Below are 19,694 nucleotides of genomic sequence, written 5' to 3' on the forward strand. Positions count from 1 at the left end.
GGAAAAGTGAAAATCTATACAATTGAAATACATACACTATTTCTACATGTTAAACCATTTCATGAAGTCGTAAGGAAACCTTATGAAATACAAATCACATAAAAAAAAAGGACTCTTAAAGACGCTTATTGGGTATGTTTTTTCTAAACAGCTTTATATTGTGTTTTATAGACTTTTTTCCCCCCTGTGGAATGCTTTTAGTAATCTACTAAAATGATAGTTCCCTAGGTGCTACTACCTAACAGAGTTTAACACTGTTTCACTGCTATATATATTTAAGCTTTTGATTTTGTACTGCCATAGGAGTACAGTCATTTATAAAAATCATTTGTTTTCAGTGAGATGTCCCTAATAGAATGCAGAACAGTGTCATTGCTACAAACTCTATAAAGCAAATATACACTATATATAATTTTATAACACAAAATAGAACAAAAAGTAGATTCAAAGAAAACTGATTTAATACTTCCCCTTTACTTCTGAAAGTAGTTTTAGCACCAACAGGGCAGTCAAGGCCAGGAAGTGATGCCTGTTGTCTTTCTGCTCACTCTTGCAATGACTGTCTGCAAATTTTTGTGAAGTTATATAATACCTCCCAAAAAATTCAGGTTGTAATTTTTCAGAGAACCAGAGAAATTTGATTTTAAAAAACCCTCAAAAATTATTCTCCAGAAGCAGCTGTGGATTCTCTCTCTTAAATACTTAGGAAGCAAAAGCCATTTCTTTTTCAAAGGTAGTGCCTTTTTTCAGAATCAAGTTTTTAGCTTTCTCTTCACTTGCCAGAGGAAAATCCCACATTATATGACTGTCTAACAGAGAAGAGAAGCTTCTATTTAATTTCTGCTTATACAGTACAGTTTTACATTTTATTCAGCACACTAGGAAATTATTTGGCAGTTACAACAAAGAAAAAACTCCAATGCCACTTGTGAGCTTTACACAAATGCATAAATATTCTTCTGAAAGCTAACTCGTATTCTGTTTTATTGCATCAAATAATATATTTATCTGACATATCTGCATTAGAGTTATTTACCAAGCCAAATCACATCTTTTGGCAAGAGGTTTTAAGTGTCTGACAATACATTCATTTGCATATATTTCTTTTAACCATCTATTAAAAAATGTGACACTGATATAAGGAATGAATATAGGTTTTGTTTCAGTCACAAATGTGTTTCACCCAGGTTCACCTGTAAATAGCAGAGGCTGGATATGATCCTGTGTCATAGCTGACCCTCACTCTACCCCGGTACAGTTCCACTGCTATATGATCTTTATCACCTTTGTACAGCAGGATCCCACTGTCTTCATCTGTGGCAATCTAGTTAAAAGATAGAAATATTTAGAAACAACTAAAATTAAGTATTTAATAAAAATGAGGTATTAAGTGAATCTCTGAATTTACTGCCATAGTCTGTTACTTCATAATAAAATTCTGTTTTGAAGGGCAACCTGACAAAACTCTTTCTATTCCTATCAATAAGCCCACCTTCTCCCATATGAATACAGTTATTGCATTAACTCTTCTAGAGTTTTTAGCTCAAACTGTGAAAAGCTCTTTAAGTGACCCAATGACAACTTTGGGTCATTTTCCATATCATGAAAAGTCATTTATTCTCATTTCCAGAAAAGAGAATCTACAACACAAGCAAACTTACCTGTAGAGTGATATTGGTCTGGGGGCGTATCTTAGCTGAAGGGATTTGCAGATAGGATTCTTTGTTGATGAAGTTTATACTAATCAACTTTTCACATTTCTCACCCTGGTAGCCTGATAAACACTGACAAATTGGTTCACTTTCTTTTATGATACACTGGGCTCCATTTTGACATTCATAATTATCACAAGGGCTGGTGCGAGGTAGAACCATTGGTGGTGAAAATTCACAAAACAAGCCACTAAATGAAAACAGAAAACAATCATTATTTCCAAGAAAAAGCAGCTTTGACAGAAGACATACCTGTTTGTACTACCTTCAGATCTTTCTCACCTGTATCCTTCTGGACAAATGCATGTATATCCATTAACTGCGTCAGTGCACTGCGCTCCATTTTTGCATTTGTTGTCTTGGCAGTCATCAAAGTCAATATCACAATGCTCACCTACATATCCAGGTGTGCAATCACATCTGTAAAACAGGAAAGAAAATCAGATAGCACAGTGCCCTTTAATGATCCAGTGTGATTATGACCAAGTTAAGGAACTACTGTACTGTTTAAAAATCAAGGAAAAAAAGGCATTACTGTTACTTCGTGTGTAAAGACTATATAGCTTAATCATATTATTAGATGGGGAATCTACATATGTAATGAATAGAGGTTTGCTAGTTAAAATGTTTACACACCTGCTATTATATTGAAGAATTGTGTGTAAATCTAGAGAGCCCTCATAAATAATTTTGACAGTTTTTAGAATTTATGAGCAATGCAGAATATTGCAAGATGTTGTTCGTGGCTGCAAACACTAAATATAATCAATATTCTTAACTAGTGAAACTGAGGCAAATAGTCCAAGTCTTGTACTGATGGTTATTTTCTTTGTCAACTGAACAGCTATGAATGGACCAGTGGTCCATTTATACAGTTTAAAGGTTATGCATAATTTTTTCCCTTACAGTTCCACCAGTCTGATTTACTGCAATAGCTCCATGGTTGGTGAACTAACAGAAATCTCAAAACACATCATCTGCCGTCCCTGAACCCCCACTGAACTAGAAACAGCTCATCCTCAAGAGAGTATGTAATGGTTTTTGTTTATTTGTTTGGGTTTTTTCCATGTGAAACTCTCATTGCTAATGCTAGTGACTTTTCTTTGGGGATTTCTCATATGTAAGGCTGAGTGAATGCCCAGAACTCTGTGAAAAATTAATGGAAAAGATTACAAATCCATGCATCCAACATGGTATTCTTTTTAATTAAGATGTCTTTAATTGATTTCATGAGATCTTGTGATTCCCTCCTTGATGTTATTTCTTTCAGTATCCAAAATTTTCTCTAAGCTGGCAAGTGTGATTTTAAATAGCCGTGTAACTTTAAATTTAGTACTTCAATCAAGTATGTCTCATTTTTATTCAACAACATGCATGAACAAGAAAAGGGAAAAAGAATATAAAGCATGCTATTAAAAGTCTGACTGAGATACATTCTTGAAGTATACTGCATGTGATGTTTTCTGATTTATAAGCTCAGAAAGTAACATGAAAGGTTAATGAACTGGACAGTAAAGTATAAGACACTAAACTAGGTTTATTGAAGTGACATGAAAAAACAAACATAATGCACTACAACATAACCCAAACCATTTTTCTATTTTCCAGTTGAAAACTATCAACTTAATTTCACATACAATTGAATATTTAATATATTTTTCCCATATTTTAAATAAAATGTCATTTCATAACTAGTGGAAATGATAATAATTAATCTGATTTTAGCACAAAAGCATGCTATGTATAAAACAGGTACTTGTGAGAACAATTTAAAGCTGCAGGTTTCCTGTATTTATTAACCTAAAGCCTATAAAACAACTTTAAATTGTGCATACTAATTAATCATGATAAGGATATGGCATAATTAAAGATTAGCTTTCCTGGGGAGGGAATTCTTTACTTTATACCTTTCAGCATGCCTTCCTAATAATCTCTTTCACAATTACTTCTCTAAAAGCAATATAATTATTTCACTTCAATTAAATGCAATTATTTTCCTACTGCCCAGAGTCCTAAAAGGGTTTTGCACAAACCATCATAAAGACTACCCTGTGTTTCCATTTAAAATCTGATTGGAATTAGAACTGTTAAAGATCAGTAAAATTCAGTAAAACATACTTAAGATAATAATGCAGCTTTACATGAAAATAATGGCTTGTTATGCCATAATGCTTACTAATAATCAAAATTAATACATTGAGAATAGAATTGACTTCCACTTAAAAAGAAGGAAAGGAATATAGGCAGGATAGAAAAATACAAATTTCGATTCAGTTGGACTCTGAAACAGTATTTCAGACTTACTTGTATCCTTTGGGTGTCAAGATACACTTTGAATCATGCTGGCAAGGATTCAGGTTTTGGGCACAGAAATCTAATTTCTCCTCACAGAGTTCACCTGAAATATAATGTATGTTGTCAATTCAGTGAAAATATCACAGTGACCTGAAAATAGCAATGAACAGAATTTTAAAAGCAATGGCTACAAATTCCTTTGCTAACACTGAAACATGCATACTTCTTTACATAGTAATAAATACGTTTAGAATAAATACTAATAAATAAACAGTAATACAGAAATAATAAAAATAAATAAGAATATACCTGGTAACTCCTTTATAAACAATATCAAGCTCAACATCAATCATCTATCCATGGATATAAATGTTAATTTTGTAATTTTTAAAAATTTACAATATTTATCCACCTCTGCTATATAGCAACACTAGTGATTGAGTCTTCTCACTAGAACAAAAAAGCCATCAATATGTTTTTCTCTTATTTCTAAGCACATTATGCACAGATTTGCCCTATCACTATAAGCAATCTATTACCTGAAAAAAACCTGTTAATATCACTGCATGTCAATACAATTCCAAATATCCAAAAATGAACACTTGTTTTCTACTTTTCCTTAAATATGACTCTCCATTTTTTGCATTTGTTAATGTACCATAATTATCTATCATCTGTGAAGAGAAAAGAAATAATCTATGTAAAATATCTACCCTTCCCTACTGATAGAGGCAGTGGCTCTAATTTCCAAAATGGGGTTATAATCTAAATAGTATTTTAATATGGTTAAAAATTATTTTATTTGCAACTTTATGAAAAGGAAACACATGTTTATAAACAGATCAACAATATCTTGTTCCCTGACTAACTCACCAGATGATACCACGAATAGTGCACTCGCTAAGCTTGTAACCACTGGTTTGTAAGGTAGACACTTATTCCAGCATCCACATGAAGAATATATGTAAAATGAACAGGTATAAACCCTGTGCCTGCTGAATTCAGGGACTGACAGATCCGTCAGACTCTAAAACTACAGAGGGAGTAGGATTGTCCCTTGTCCTCCATCCAGTAATAAAACATGAGCTGGCAAGTAAAGTAGAACTGTACATTAAAATGACAAAGAAAAGAGCAGAAGAAAGGATTGAATGATCAGACAATCAGTGCTCAAGCTGAACTTGCCTTCAAAGAGGCAATTATTTGGTATCCCTCAGTTTTACTGAGCTGAGCATGGCAGTGGCTTGCAGTGGAGTGGACAAATAAACAAAAACATCAAAAGCGCTGAGGAATAGTCTATATTAAAGCAAGGATAGAGAAAAAGGCAAAATTGAATCAGGAGAAAAGATGGTTATGCCAGTAAAAACAGAACTGAAGCATATATACTAAGCGCAACAAGACATGGGACCTCTGCACCTTCAAAAATGAGAGGACAAGCCAAAAAACAGCTAGACAAGTATTTTGCAGCCATTAAAAAGGTACAGCGTGGTTCTACACAAAGATTTTTTTTTTAAAGATAAATAAGTAAGTAAATAAATACCACATTCTCAATTTGCAGGTAGTGCATTTTCTCTACAAACCAAATAAAGGTTTGAGTTAACATAAGAAAATGGCGCTCATGCACAGGCCACTTAACAGCCTCAGGAAAACTGTCAGCAACAACGTGACTTACTCATTATATGTAGGAAACTGAATGGAGATCAAATGCAGGCCACTGAAGACGACTAATACAAAGGATTATAATTCTATCCTCAAAGTCTCTTTGAGCTCTCAATAGAATTATTAGTCTGGAAATGTGCAACTGTTATGACTAGGTCAGTGCACAAAGAATCCTGAAATACCAGGGATTCTTTGCATCCCACGCTATATTAAACAAAACCCAGATCTCTTTCTCTTTTCAAAGGGTTTTGTTCAAACAAATACATATATAAGAGGTCTTCAGTGCTATTCTTCACATAGCATTTAGTCAATTTGCAGAACTTGTAATAGCTAAAATCTGTTTAAAGACCAGCAGTGTTTAAGAGTGAGATGCAAGTATGGGAACAGAGAATTCTGATTTTAAGGATCATGGGAGTAGAATAAGCAAAAAGTGACTGTTGTTTTAACCTAGTTTGTGCACATTCCCATAGTTTAGAAATGTATGTATGTGCCTACATATATGTGGATATATATGCACATTTATACACACCTTCACAAATATCTTATTATGGCAAATATTGTATATTAAATTGTATACAGAACTGAAAAAATATATGACAGTCCAACTACAAATAATTAAAATGTGGTTGTATAGTACTAACAAAAATTGGGACAAAAACACTTCTAAATATTCCCAAGATTATTAAATCTAACAGCATATCAGAGTTTCTGAAAGTGATACACTGAGCCTCTCTCCCAAGCAGGGCTGGAGCTTGCTGTCTCTTACATTTTCACAGCAACAGTTCAGTGAAAAGAAAACCAGAATACCTAGAAAAAGGCAATTTAGGAGTGGCATAGTAGGAGCAAGCACTCTTACCATTGCTGTCAAATTTATTGAACTGATTTTGCTATAGGATATTAATTGGGCCATGGCTTAGATTATCATTGGCACAGACTTCGGACATACCTTGTGGGGAAAATAGCTTTACTGAACAGTGTCTAAGCCTGTCCATTTTTGTATATCCTCCCCCAGGTATTTATAAAATACAGGATTTCTTAGAGTACACCGCATTTCAGTATTCATAGGTTGATGGCCCTAATATCTTCAGAACTATACTGAAAACTGAATCACCTCATGTGGGGTGCTCAGGGGCACTTGACATCTCCTTATTTCCCACTCTTAGCTGTGAATCCTACATAATGATTGGATTTAAGTGTTAAACAGGTTTACAGTTTTGAAAAAATTCCCACTTCAAATCATAAAATCAATGCTACACTACCAGGCGTACTGCAGCCAAACAGCTTGCAAACATCATCAAACATCACCAGGCATTTTTGAGATTATGGTCAGACTTTGATCTGAGTACTCTGTAGAAAAACACTTAGAAGCAGGACTTTTGTGCTTTGACAGCAGGAAAGTAAGGAAACTTTCCCCTTGCATTTGTAAATTGTATGCATGGTGAATCACATCCCTGGAGTTTTAGTTAAACAGTCCATAGCAAATAGGAAAAAGGATTCAAGGAAAAGGATATGGTAAACATGGTGGCCATATAGCAAAAGACTCATGTAAAAAATCCTATGATCATAAAAGCTAGCTTTACTTATAGTACAACCTTCAGTCATTAAAAAACCCCGTAGCGTTAATGACAGACTTGAGCACAGGATCAGTAAAAAGAAAAACAAGAAAAATTCAAGATGGAATCCAAATATGTACAACAGATACTCTATTTCTGAATGAAGATATAAATACCAGAAGAAAAAGCCAAAATAATCCATATGCAAGGTCTTCTACAGCTAATAGATGGTATTAATAATTGTTAATAACTGCTAATAGGTCTATACTTCAAATGGAGCATTCTCATGGCCAAAATAAAGCTGAAAAACTTAATAGAAAAGGTAAGTAAATTATGGGATATGGAATCTGAAGCACTGAAGAGTATAGTTTCCTGCTAAAGAAACCCCTCCTTCAGCATACTGAATAATCATTGTGTTATTCAGAATTTAAATGAGACAAGGTGAAAGGGAGTAGTTAATTTTGTTGAAATGAAAATATAGCGATGAAAGTGAAACACTCATTGAAGAAAATACCAGATTTACCAAGTTAGGCTCCTTGGCTTTACTGGAAGGAAATCTTAGAGACTTTCCTGATTCAGGACACATAATACAATGTTTAAAGAGCATACTGCAAAATAATCAAAAAAGGTTGTGAGAAAGAAGTCTCAATTCAAGGAAGCTTGACACCAATATTTGAGGACATTCTTTTATTCATCTAATAATATTTTAACTGAGGCTTCTGTAAGAGCTTGGCTAAGTAATTATGTTTTTGAAAGATGGGAACATTTCTGTGTGTAGGAAAATAAGGAACAGACTAGTTTGTTTAAAAGTAAGTAGCGGATAAAGTGTCAAAAAACCTGTGAAAAGTTTCCAAAGTTTAATTAGAACCAGCAATAACTCTTTTCATAAGACATCTTGCTAATTCATCTAGGGAGTCTGGATTCTGGTATAGAGTAGCATTGAAACCAGTGGAACTCTGTGTGGCACAAATGAACACCACCCTCCAAGCTCCAGACAAATATTTACTGAGATTTTGCATAGAGTATGATGCAGACTTAAACAGCCTGAAAACATTATTAAATACTGATGTATGCTGATGATACTTGATATAGCTATCCAAGGCTATTTATGTTTGCTAGATTCACAGGTCAGTTTGTGTTTCCCCTGAGTGTGTTAATTCACACTTATGACTTGATAAGATTATAAATCACGAAAACTTAATCACAGAATACCAGGTTGATCCCTCAAGGATCATCTCTTGGCAAAAGCAGAACAGACAAGATGGCCCCGCACCCTGTCCAGCTGATCCTAAAAGTGACTAATGTTGGGGAATCCACCACTTCCCTGGGAAGGTTATTCCAATGGCTCAGTGTTCTCATTGTAGAAAGGTTTTCTCTTTTTAAATCTAATTGGCATCTCCCCAGGAGTAACTTGTACCCATTACCCCACCCCTTTTCCACATGACTCCTTGTGAAAAAGGGAGTCTCCATTTTCCTTGCAGCCACCCTTTCAAATACTGGAACAGGGTGATAAGCTTGCCCCAAGCCTTCTTTTCTCAAGGCTGAACAGACCCTTAACTCTAGATTTTCCAATATATAGACATGCAGTACAACAAATAATGAGTAACAAGGCAATGACGTGAAAGAGGATTTACATCTTTGTTATTTTGAATAATTGGGCAATAAATTTAAAATAAAGCAATGTCAGCCACTACATTTCTGAATGAAGAGCACAGCTCTAACAAAAATGGACATAGGCTTCTGAATATAATAGCACATTGCTAATTACAGGCAAGGTTTTGAAGAAACAAGTTTAAAATCACCCTTAAATTATTAGCAAGGCTGAGTTTGCTATTTGAACAAAAACTAGACAGAGAATGAGAAAGCAACAGTAGTCAGTTTTAATTATCAAAACTCAGGTTTTTCCTAGAAGAATTATTTCCTCTTCCAAAGTCAAAATACCAAATACCTACCACAGACTAGAATAGAAGGATTTTATATGTGTGCTTATATATTCATTCCAGCTTCTGAGCTTAGTTATGATATACTGTGAGTCAACTTCTGTAGTGTTTATATTTTATCAATTAGGTATCACTATCTGACTCTGTGACTGGATGTCTCTGTTTGATGTTGCGACTCAAATAGCCAATAGAGCACATAAGGGGTTGGAAAATGTCAGTGCCATTTAACAAACCATATACAGAAAATTGCTGCATTTTTATTAAGCCTTGAGTTCAATGTACAGTACACAACATAAATTATTTCAGGTCTTAAACTCATTATTCAGAAAATACAAATAAAAGTATCTACTATATGAGGGACAAAATTACTTAGAATTAACAAAAGTTTGCAGTCACAGTAGGATGCATTTTATAATCATAAATCTAAATATATTTTTGGAATTTAATTTCAGAGTCAAATTGCTGGATTGTTCCTATCTTTCACCATCTCGTAAGTCTTTCTAGCTAACCCCTGTGCTTGTGGATCTCAGTGTCAGACGGGGCTTATTTAGTTTAACATTTCTATTTGTTTTACATTTGCTGCTTGATAACAGCAAAGAAATAGTAACTTTTAGGCAAGTAAGCTTTAAGACAATTAAGGTATACAGAAGGGTGGATCGTAGACCAGAATGAGTAATGGCAGTGATTAAACCAGTAGCAGGTAGCTTAGGTGCCACAAATATCATGTATAATTCCCCTTTATGCAAATGCAGTAAAATTACTTTACTACTTGAGCTTTTAATATAGAACAGTCATTTAAAGTATATTAAACTAGATGAAATAGAAAATTTTATGAGTGATAAAAAGCAAGAGTAACAAATGTATCTATTTATTCTAAGAATATGTAACACATGCACTTCTTACAAGGATGGGGATTATGATTTAATTTGATGAAATTATTAAACTTTTTATCAAGTTTGATGTCACATGATTTTCATTTGATTACTTGCATGCTTAAATTTCAGGAAGGTACTTATTTGATTAGCAAGTGAATTCAAAGTAGTAAAGCAGCTCCTTTATTGCAGTGGCAGGAAGGTTGTCTCTAAGGCTTGCCTAAACTGAGATAATTGCTTGAAATGATCCCTTTTTTTTTCTTAATACTGTCAAAATTCAAAAGATGTCTTTCATGATAAAACTGACTGATCCTCTAAGCAACTTATAAACTATCAGTAACTTTCATGTTCAGCTGGCAAGCTAATATAAATATGTATCACATGCACATCTGCTTAATTTTGGAGCTGAACTTAGTTCACGTCCCCTGGATGTTTGATAATTTGTTTGTGAGGACTTTGTTCTTTCTATAATCAGTAATTTTAATATGTTACAGTTCACACTTGTGTAATAAACAAGAAAAACAGCAGGCTATTTTTGCTGTCCACATGAGTAGTAATAAAATGCAAATACAGCAACATGTCTAAATGGAAGACAGTTTAAGCATGGAAAACCTATGGTTGGAATAATTTTCTGGAAATACCTTATACTCTGCTTCAGTTACAGAGAAAATTTACATTGAGTTTATGTTGTAGTAATTATTCATCAGAGGTCTAAATTAATCAACATAGATGATATAATTGCGGTCTTGCTCAACATGTTACTTCATGGATAATGAACGTATTTTCATTACTATATATAATCTATTATATTGCTTTAAAAACTGAAAATATATTTATCAAATTAATGGCAAATACACCACAAAATTATTAATTTGCTTTTAAAACTAAATATGCAACTTTGTACTGTCACTAACTATGCTAGGTCTCAGATTGTATATATGATTGGATTGCAGAGAAGATGGTTTACGTCTGTTAGTGTGATAGGTGCTAAGCAGAAACTTAAAAAACATTAAAAATTAAACACCCAAAGTCAGTGTCATAAATCTCTTCAATATTACCTTTCTTTTACCACAGCCCCAGATTAATATGGTTATTTCAATTTTTTAAGATATTTACAGCAAATAAAAAGCCACAGAAATTATGAGCAAGAAGATTGCCATTTGATACTCCAGCATGTTTTCTAGTAACACAATCTATTGAAAAAATTAAAGCAAAACAGTGCTAAGTGCTATAACACAGAGAATACATTGGCACAGAACCAAGGGATGGCTTTAAGGTGAGGCGAATAAGGATTTCAGAACATAATAATTTAAGCTTTTTTTAGTCCTGTATCAGTGTCTGCACAAGTTTTTAATACATCTGAAAAAAAGACAATGAATGCAGTATTAAATTACTCCTGCACAGCAATCTGCATCTTCAACAACATTCTTTGGACATGTATTCACAGCAACAGCCAAGTGCCTAATTTGAGGATTTGCAGTGAGCTTTCTAAATTATATCTATATACGATTTATTTGGTCATTTGTAATAACTGAAATCCATGCACCTTTAAGAAAAGGAAAGTGAGAAACCAAGGTAAGTGAAAATAGGCTTAAAAGACAACTGACCTTTTTCCACTTCATTCAGATTAGCAGCTTGCAGTGACAAAGACAGAAGAGACAAGAGACTTTTTACATTGTAATATGACAGCATAGCACATTAAGCTAATGCACAACTATAGCAGCAGAGAGGTTGATACAGCAAATGAAGCAAGCTTCAAAGTCTCACCTCCAGCAGAACAAAACAAACAGAAAGGTAAGAAGTACATGCCACCAGCGGCGTAAGAGAGGTTCTACTTCTGGATCAGTTAGTTCTGTGGTCTAATGACTGACGACAATGAGCAAGAGAAATGATTATCTGTAATCTATAGAATGTACATAAAATGACCTGAAGTTTACTAGACTGAGGTTAAAATAAAGGACATGGTAATGTTAAGAGAATAGCAAGATTAAAGAGTGCAGGACATAGTGAGGTATTTTGAATGTTTTATTTCTCCAGGCTTCATGAGACACCTGAATGTCTGTTGATTCCATTTGCTTACTGTTGTTTCACAGATACAGTCTTAAGAAAGCTCATATTATAGTGCAAATACCATTCGTTGTCTTTCCACCTGTAACTGTGGTGGTTGCTGTAAAACTTAACTGAGGCAGAGAAAAATGGATTCCTGATTCTTAAGCAACAGCACAATAAGCTTTTTAATTGCTTGTTTTTAAATCAACACAATATAGTTGAGAAGTGTTGGTTTTCAAGGAATTGTTAGAAAAGTCAAAAAGAGACAGTTTTACACTGGAACATTCTTTGCAGTTCATTTTGGATTCTAACAAGCCCTCATAAAAATAAGACTTTATAGAAGAATGATTTACATTTCATACCAGCAGGTCTCAGCTGACTTCTTCCTTACACGATGCTGCTGAAATGTAAAGCGTATTTGCAGATAACCATTCACCCAGAAAAATATTCTGGGCTGGTGCAATTCCATGTTGAGTTCATATACGCTGTGACATCTTGAACAAAGATGATTCGGGGTATTGCCAACAGAATTAAAAGAGGAAAGGACAAGGCTACAGTAGTATTTTCCTAGTATTATATACTGTGCCACTTACGGCTCAGGGACTTTCTATGCTAGAGATCAACACCTGCGAATCTAAAAATCTTTGTATATATTGAATATATAGCCTGTTTTCTTGATTGTTAACAGATTTTTGGCCAGCTAGTACATGAATTCATTTAGTGAAAAATACCTTTCTTAAAAAAAACAAACATTAGAAATATCCATATCTGATTTTAACCTGTTAGGACAGATATCAAAAACCAAATGCTTACAAAGTTCCTCATGAAAATCACTCTATACGTACTTGACAGGGATTCTGTTATTTATCTTTAAACTCAGGTTATAGGCCAGAGAGGAAGAAAAGTTCTACAAATTATTTGGTACCTCATACACACTTGAGGAAACTGTACAATTACTTTATGTTCTGAACATTACCCTTTTTAGATCCTGATGTGTCCAGACTGCTTTCAGTTTAATTCTTAATACTGAAGGTTATTTACTATGCAAGACCATGGTTGACAGATATGGGGACCCCTTGGCTAGCTCAATGTTTCATTTCACCTTATAATTTATTTCAAAAATCACTTAAGATCTCACACATTGTGTCTTATTCTTAGATGCTTTGTATGATAGATAGTATATTGTAGAATTCTGTACTTTATTCTGTATAATGGAAAACCTAAAGTTTTGCTACAATTTCTATAAAATGAGTCGAGGCTCTAGTGATGCATTTAAAAAAAGGTCTTTTTTAAAAAAAAGTGTTGAAAAAAGTCTGATAAGCTAGTGCAAATTCTCAACAGTTTTTAACAGGGAGGCTAAACGTACTGATTAGAAATAGATTGATTAGATTTCTTTTAGAGCTGGTGAGAAGATTCTCACCTATTCATGTGTCTTACTGACTTCAGTAGAGATTATGAGCAGGTATTGTATCTGTAAAACTCACCATATGATTACAGTGAAATTATGCACAGCTATGAAACAAATTTAAAAATGCCTTTTCTTGTATTTTGATTAAAGAACTGCAATACCAACAGCAAAAATTTTATCAATGTTTATGCACTCCTTTTTTGCTCTATCCATAGAGATATATAGAGAAATACTTCAATTTTTATTTCAACTGTAAATTTAAAATTTACATTTCATTTTCAATACTCCAAAAATTCAACAGGCACGCTTAATCAAAGTTTTAGTCTAGGACATATAGACAATCCTTTGTATCCAATTTATGGATATTCAATAAAAAGCAGTCCTTCCCATGGCATACTTTGAATGCAGAAAACTATTGACTCTAGCAGTTAAAGTTAAAATAAGGTTGAAAATGTAGAAATGAGCAACATAGGTAAAAACACTTGCAAAGCTGCAGAGGAGGAATGCACTTGCAAGTGAATTATCTGCTATGCAATAGATACATGAAACCTCTTAGCATGAAGCTGCTGAAGAGGAATACTGGACTGATGTGACTTTGCTTTACATTCTTCCAGCCTACACAAGAGAATACCTGATCCCATTTTAAAGGAGATAGCAACTGATGCCTGGGGAGCTGAAATTCGACTCACATATACCTGAAATATTAGTTGTAGGAGAAATAGAAAACACCTGTTTCTGCTTACTGAGGCTGTTGCCTGTTATTTCTTTCCAAGGCTTGAATTGTCAATTGCTCTTAGGTGTTAAGGTATTGGTACTTGGCAAAACAGTATTTTGTCTTAAGAGAAGATTATGTCTGTCGTTCCAGATATGGATCATCCACTTATTGTTGAATAGCTTTCTAGCTTTCTGGCTTTTTTATTGCTTTAGATATTGTAGCTTATCCTGCATGGGGGAATTTCTACCAAACATTTACTGAGAATAAGTACAGGGTGAATACCTATATTAGATTATGAAGTTGTATTTCTTATACCTGTGTTTTAACATCTTCACTCACTATGCATTCCCAATACTTAAATTCTGACTTTAAATCTGAATACCTTGAAACATGGGAGCAATCCAACATTTTGTGGAACTAGTGATGGAAACACATGGCATGAGAAAGGAGTTATCTGGGTTTTCAATAAAGGAAATTAATTCATGTCTTCACCTCTCCTTACAGTTTCCCAGAGCTCAACTTTGATTCATTGATTAAAGTAAAAATATAGGATAACTGAGTAGAGTTAATTCCCAAATTATGGTGGATCTTACATTTCTTTTTTTTTGCATTTCAAATTATAATTAATTTAAGCTCTATGTTCTTCTAGTGGTCAGCTAGCTGATAGAAAATAGATGTGTCTAGTTAGAAAAGCTATAAAACATTTCAATGCAAACAACAGATCTACTTCCCCTGTGCTGCTTTTCCAACTATCCTTCATTCCTACAGAGACCATGACAGCAAGCAAGAGATCCTCTGTCACAAAGAGAAGGATATGCTTTGGCTTGGCTGCCAACTGATAGAAACAAATAATTAGACACTTGTCTTTTTATTCTGTGCAGGAAGCATCACACTCGGTATTAATATTTCTAGCGGAGTACAGGACGGACAGCATCCAGCCAAACACAGTTCCCCAATGGCACAGACAAATTCTTTATAGTAAAATGAGGATTACAGATAAAAGTAGAATATTTTTCAGATTTCTACAGCTACAGAGGTCCTCCACTGAGGTGTCTAGGCAAACAGTAGGGAGGAACACATTTTGAATGACCTTTTAAATATAAGAATACTGTAATTTCAAAACGAAAAAAGGAATTATTGAGTGGACATTAACTCTAGTTTTGACTACAAACTGTACAGGAGAAAAATATGGAGGGAAACCTGGTATTAAGTCAGTTGTAGAGTAACTACTAATTCACCTGCAAAGTGGAAAATATTACTGTTCTGCTAGGAATTCTTGGAATTACCTGTGCTTTCTCTTATACTCCTACCTGTATATTCAGGTGGACAAAGGCAAGTATAGTTATTAATTCCATCCACACAAGTAGAATTGTTTTCACAGTCATTGTCTTCACAGTCATCAACATTTACTTCACAGTTTTCACCTTCAAATCCGTCTGCACAAGTGCACCTGTTAATACAGAAAACCAAATAACCACATGGGACACTTTAGATGGGGAATCCAGACAAGAAGTTCTGAAACTAATAGAATTATATTAGAATTATAATATTCCATAACAGAACATGATTGATATAATGTAAAAAGCCCTTATATTAAACAATCCCAAAGTATTTTTCGTATTTTAAATAACAGAAAAATACTTCTAAAGTCATACCTTTGTCTTTACTTTAAGGACCCTGCTAAATTAAATCATGGAGCATTCCTTTTGAAAAGCATGCTTCCTTTACGTTATAAGATTATATTTCTTATGGAAAGTGATCCTTTTGGTTTTTTAAGGTTAAATACATGGAAAATACTCCGGAATCAGTGATTAGTATGTAATAGTTTTCCACAATCATTCAGTTAAGTGCACCAATATAAACTCTCTTTAACGTACATGCATTCATATAAAAAACCAAATTCTGTATAAATTTTTCAAAGCAGTAATTTATTTTTTGCTTTTAATCATGTTTCTGCAAAACAAATACATCAAAATAGATAGTAAAAGTCACTCAAACATGACTGCACATACATTTTCATGTAGTTTGCACTATCTATAATTTCTGAAGCTTTCACTATGAGATTGTTTTGATTTTCAAAATATGTAGTGTTCAAACAAATAAATGAAAAAGGTCAAATTCTGAGGCATGACTATGTCAATTTAAATTCTTGAGGCATAGTATTAAGATGTATACACTTAATTTTTAATAGAAGACTATTTAATCCTTGGGCAGAATTTGGATTAAAAGTAAGAATAATGCCATAATGAATTGCAGGATAATGAATTGTATCTTTTTGAAGTGTCATTTCTAACAAGCTTGAGGTATAGATTATTAAATGACTAATAATCTCACATAAGAATGCTAAAGAACTTTATTTCATAATTCATGAAGTACATCTGGAGTAATTGTACTGTGTGATTAAATAACTCAAGATTAAAAATGCTCACAGCATGTTTATCTGCTGGCATAGTGAGTTTCAAATGAATCATTAATTTTCTGTTTCACTGGGATTTACATTTTATCATTTACATGCTGTCTGTTGAAGTAATACACACAACAACAGATGAATGATGAGATTTTTTCAGCAGGGATCTAGCTAGCTATTAATTAGCATTATGGAGTCAATACTATGTGTCTTGACCTGATATGCCTCAACTAATTACAATCATTTGTTATTGTTTTTAACTGATTCAAAGCTTTAGAAGCTTTCCAAGGATGGCAAAATGTTCAGAACATTTCCCAAGTGCTAAAAATCTGCCTTTGTGGTGCACTTACCAGCAAACACAGGGAACCTAAAGATTAACACCAACATTATTTTACCATATAAATCTCAGTAGTTTTCCATCCTGTTATTACAATTCAAAAACCTACCAGAAACCATCTTTTTCTCCTTCTTTCAAGTGACAAGTTCCACCATGGTGGCACGGGTTACTAATGCAAGCATGAATGGGAATATCACAGTCTTGACCCTACAGGGAACAACAAATATAATGTAAGAGGAAAATACAGACACTAGTGGAAGGGAGACAAAGAATACTTCAAGGTTGTTAAGGATAAGCTTACATTTCAGTGAGCTTTTTCCTCTTCATGCAGTGCCTACCTTGAAACCATATGGGCATGTACATCTGTAGAAGTCAACTGGATCATTATTGCAGGTTCCATCATTTTTACACGGATTTGATAAACAGGGATTACACTTTGCAAGAATATTAACATCCACAGGCCCTTAAAAATACAAATTGGATAGTCAGAAACAAACAACTATTAATTTACCATGGACAGGACCTATCTGCCATGTTGCTTTAAATTTTAAAATAGACTTTAGACTTTGTGGTGTATTAATGAAATGCTGAACTGTCCTTAATTCTTTTGATGCGACCAAATAAATTTGGGATTGGATTTTTGGTAAGTATTACTTTTCGGTTTTTGTTAAGAAGCTGACACCAAAGTGATTCCCATATTCCTATTCTATGAAAGCTGTACAGTTATAATCCATGAAAATTACCTTCCCTTTCTACTAACAAAATGAAGAATACAATTTCAGCTTTTGCTTTGATATGGGGTAGGAATTGCCTGTGAGGAAACGGGCTATCACAGTTTTCAATCCTTCCCATGATGGTGTTACAGAGAACACTTTTTTAAATGCATTTTTGCTTTAACTTATTTTTTTATCTGCAGGATCACGGAGATGGCAAAATGAAATGTTAAAATTGCCTGCAAATTTCTTGAACATCTGCAAACTGTAATTTAAATTCATTGTCCAAGCTATCTCACCATAAATAGCTCTATACTGTGTCTTTTTTCCTTAGAAGTCAGCCACTGTTCTGTGCATTACTGTGTTAGTTGAGCCCACAAATTATGTAAACTGTACCTTGAACCTGTGTGCAAATGAAGACTGCAATCCATGCTTGCAGGCCAGCTTCTTCTATTAATGATTATAGTGAAAGGATTCAGAAACGAAAATTGACAAAACCCTAAGTTTCAGAACCCAGACTTAGAGCTTTGACTTACACAAATCTTGTCTCTTTTATATAGATGTTTTCTAGGTTGGTTTTTTTTTTTTCCCCCTGTAGTTTTCCAGTTCTAAAGGCATTTTATGGTGAATATTTAAGTTAGGTAACCTTTTTTTTTTTGTCAAGCAACCACAGAAATCACTGGTTTCTTGTTAAATGTTAGAAAACACCTGTGTACAAATAATCATTAATTTTCATAATTTTTGTGAAGTTTGATTACTGTAAGAGAAAATGGGTGACTTTGCCAAATGCCTATTAAGAGAATGAAGATACATTCTCTATCACCCACTCTATGGCTTAATGACAATACTGCCTCCAGTTCGATTTCAGATTTCCCCTATTAAAAAAACCCTTGAGTTACCCACAGGTGAATTGTTCCTCTGAAGGAATAAACAGTGATTTCTTCTAATCTAAATGGAAAAAAGACCCCAAACTCCTGGGACCTGCAAGAGCTAATGTCTGATGGCTCCGTAACAGGTTTTACACAAAATGAGCCAAACTGCAGAGTTTTCCAAGCTGAAAGGGATTTGCTGAGATATGGGGCTTTATTCTATTTTTAAACTTAGATTGCCTAACTTTCTGATTTGTCTTTGCAAATTAATCTCAGATTAATTGTAAAGGAGCTGGCCTGGAAGGAAGCCATGTGGTTGTAAGGATCCAGTAGGAAGTGTTAGACAAAGAGTGGGTGACTTTAATTTTTTTTTTTTTTTTTAATCTGCAGTTGCTGGTATCCTTCTGTGTCACAGCTTGCAAGCAGAACATGGTAATATGTGATAAAGTGCTTACTGCCAAAGCCATAATCTGTATGGATCATTAATTATTTTTTCTCTTCATTACATTATTTTGAAAGAGAAATCTATAGCTAGTTAAAGTATGTGTTATATCAGCACACAGGAGAGGTAGAAAAGTTGAAATAAACATGATAGAATCAACATCTAGAAAGTCCTGACTGTACTCTAGTCTACTACTGATTATGGAGTACATTAAGAGGTTCTGTGAAAAAACTTAAGTCAAAGAGGCACATGCATAAAAATTTGTAACAATGCACTATAGCCTGGGAGTCAATCCTTGCTTCTGTTTATTCTGAATACTATATCCTCTTTTCAACTTTTCATGCAATAAAATGCTAATTAATTGGCACAAATTAAAAAACATTCCATAACTAAGGTCTTGTTCCAAAATGGTTTAGCAATCTAAATTTCACTTCCAAAACACAGACAGAAAATGGGAACCTAAGTCTCAACAAGACAGTAAACAACATTATCTGATTTCATACTTTATTTATTTCAAACTAACACATATGTAGTATCCAATATAAATGAGTATTTTGATTTATCATTCTTCAGTTGTAAGATCAAAAAAAAGCAAAGACAATTTTGGAACCTATTTGTGTTTTCACTATAGTGTTCCTCTTTCTGCTTGCACGTGTTAAAAGACTTGTATGTGAAAAAGAATTTGGTTCATAACTTATTGTTTAATTTAGTTTTTCAAATTGTAGA

General features: G+C 33.8%; 1 protein-coding gene across 19 annotated transcripts in view; it reads right to left on the bottom strand.

Annotated features, from left to right (window-relative positions):
* SLIT2 (slit guidance ligand 2) overlaps window positions 1-19,694 on the bottom strand; it is a 263,309-nt gene that overhangs the window by 17,334 nt on the left and 226,281 nt on the right. For 13 of the 19 annotated variants that reach the window (XM_039550993.1, XM_039550987.1, XM_039550975.1 and 10 more), the window contains 8 exons: window positions 17,283-17,407; window positions 17,054-17,151; window positions 15,511-15,650; window positions 11,636-11,662; window positions 4,017-4,110; window positions 1,995-2,132; window positions 1,662-1,902; window positions 1,194-1,324 (listed from right to left, as the gene is read on the bottom strand). In XM_039550993.1, the coding sequence (XP_039406927.1) occupies window positions 1,194-1,324; window positions 1,662-1,902; window positions 1,995-2,132; window positions 4,017-4,110; window positions 11,636-11,662; window positions 15,511-15,650; window positions 17,054-17,151; window positions 17,283-17,407 (994 nt within the window). The remainder of the gene's footprint in view (window positions 1-1,193; window positions 1,325-1,661; window positions 1,903-1,994; window positions 2,133-4,016; window positions 4,111-11,635; window positions 11,663-15,510; window positions 15,651-17,053; window positions 17,152-17,282; window positions 17,408-19,694) is intronic. The other 6 variants (XM_039550979.1, XM_039550989.1, XM_039550988.1 and 3 more) reach the window with 1 other exon arrangement.

Source organism: Corvus cornix, chromosome 4 (genome assembly GCF_000738735.6).
Source record: "Corvus cornix cornix isolate S_Up_H32 chromosome 4, ASM73873v5, whole genome shotgun sequence".
Classification (NCBI taxonomy): Eukaryota; Metazoa; Chordata; class Aves; order Passeriformes; family Corvidae; genus Corvus; species Corvus cornix.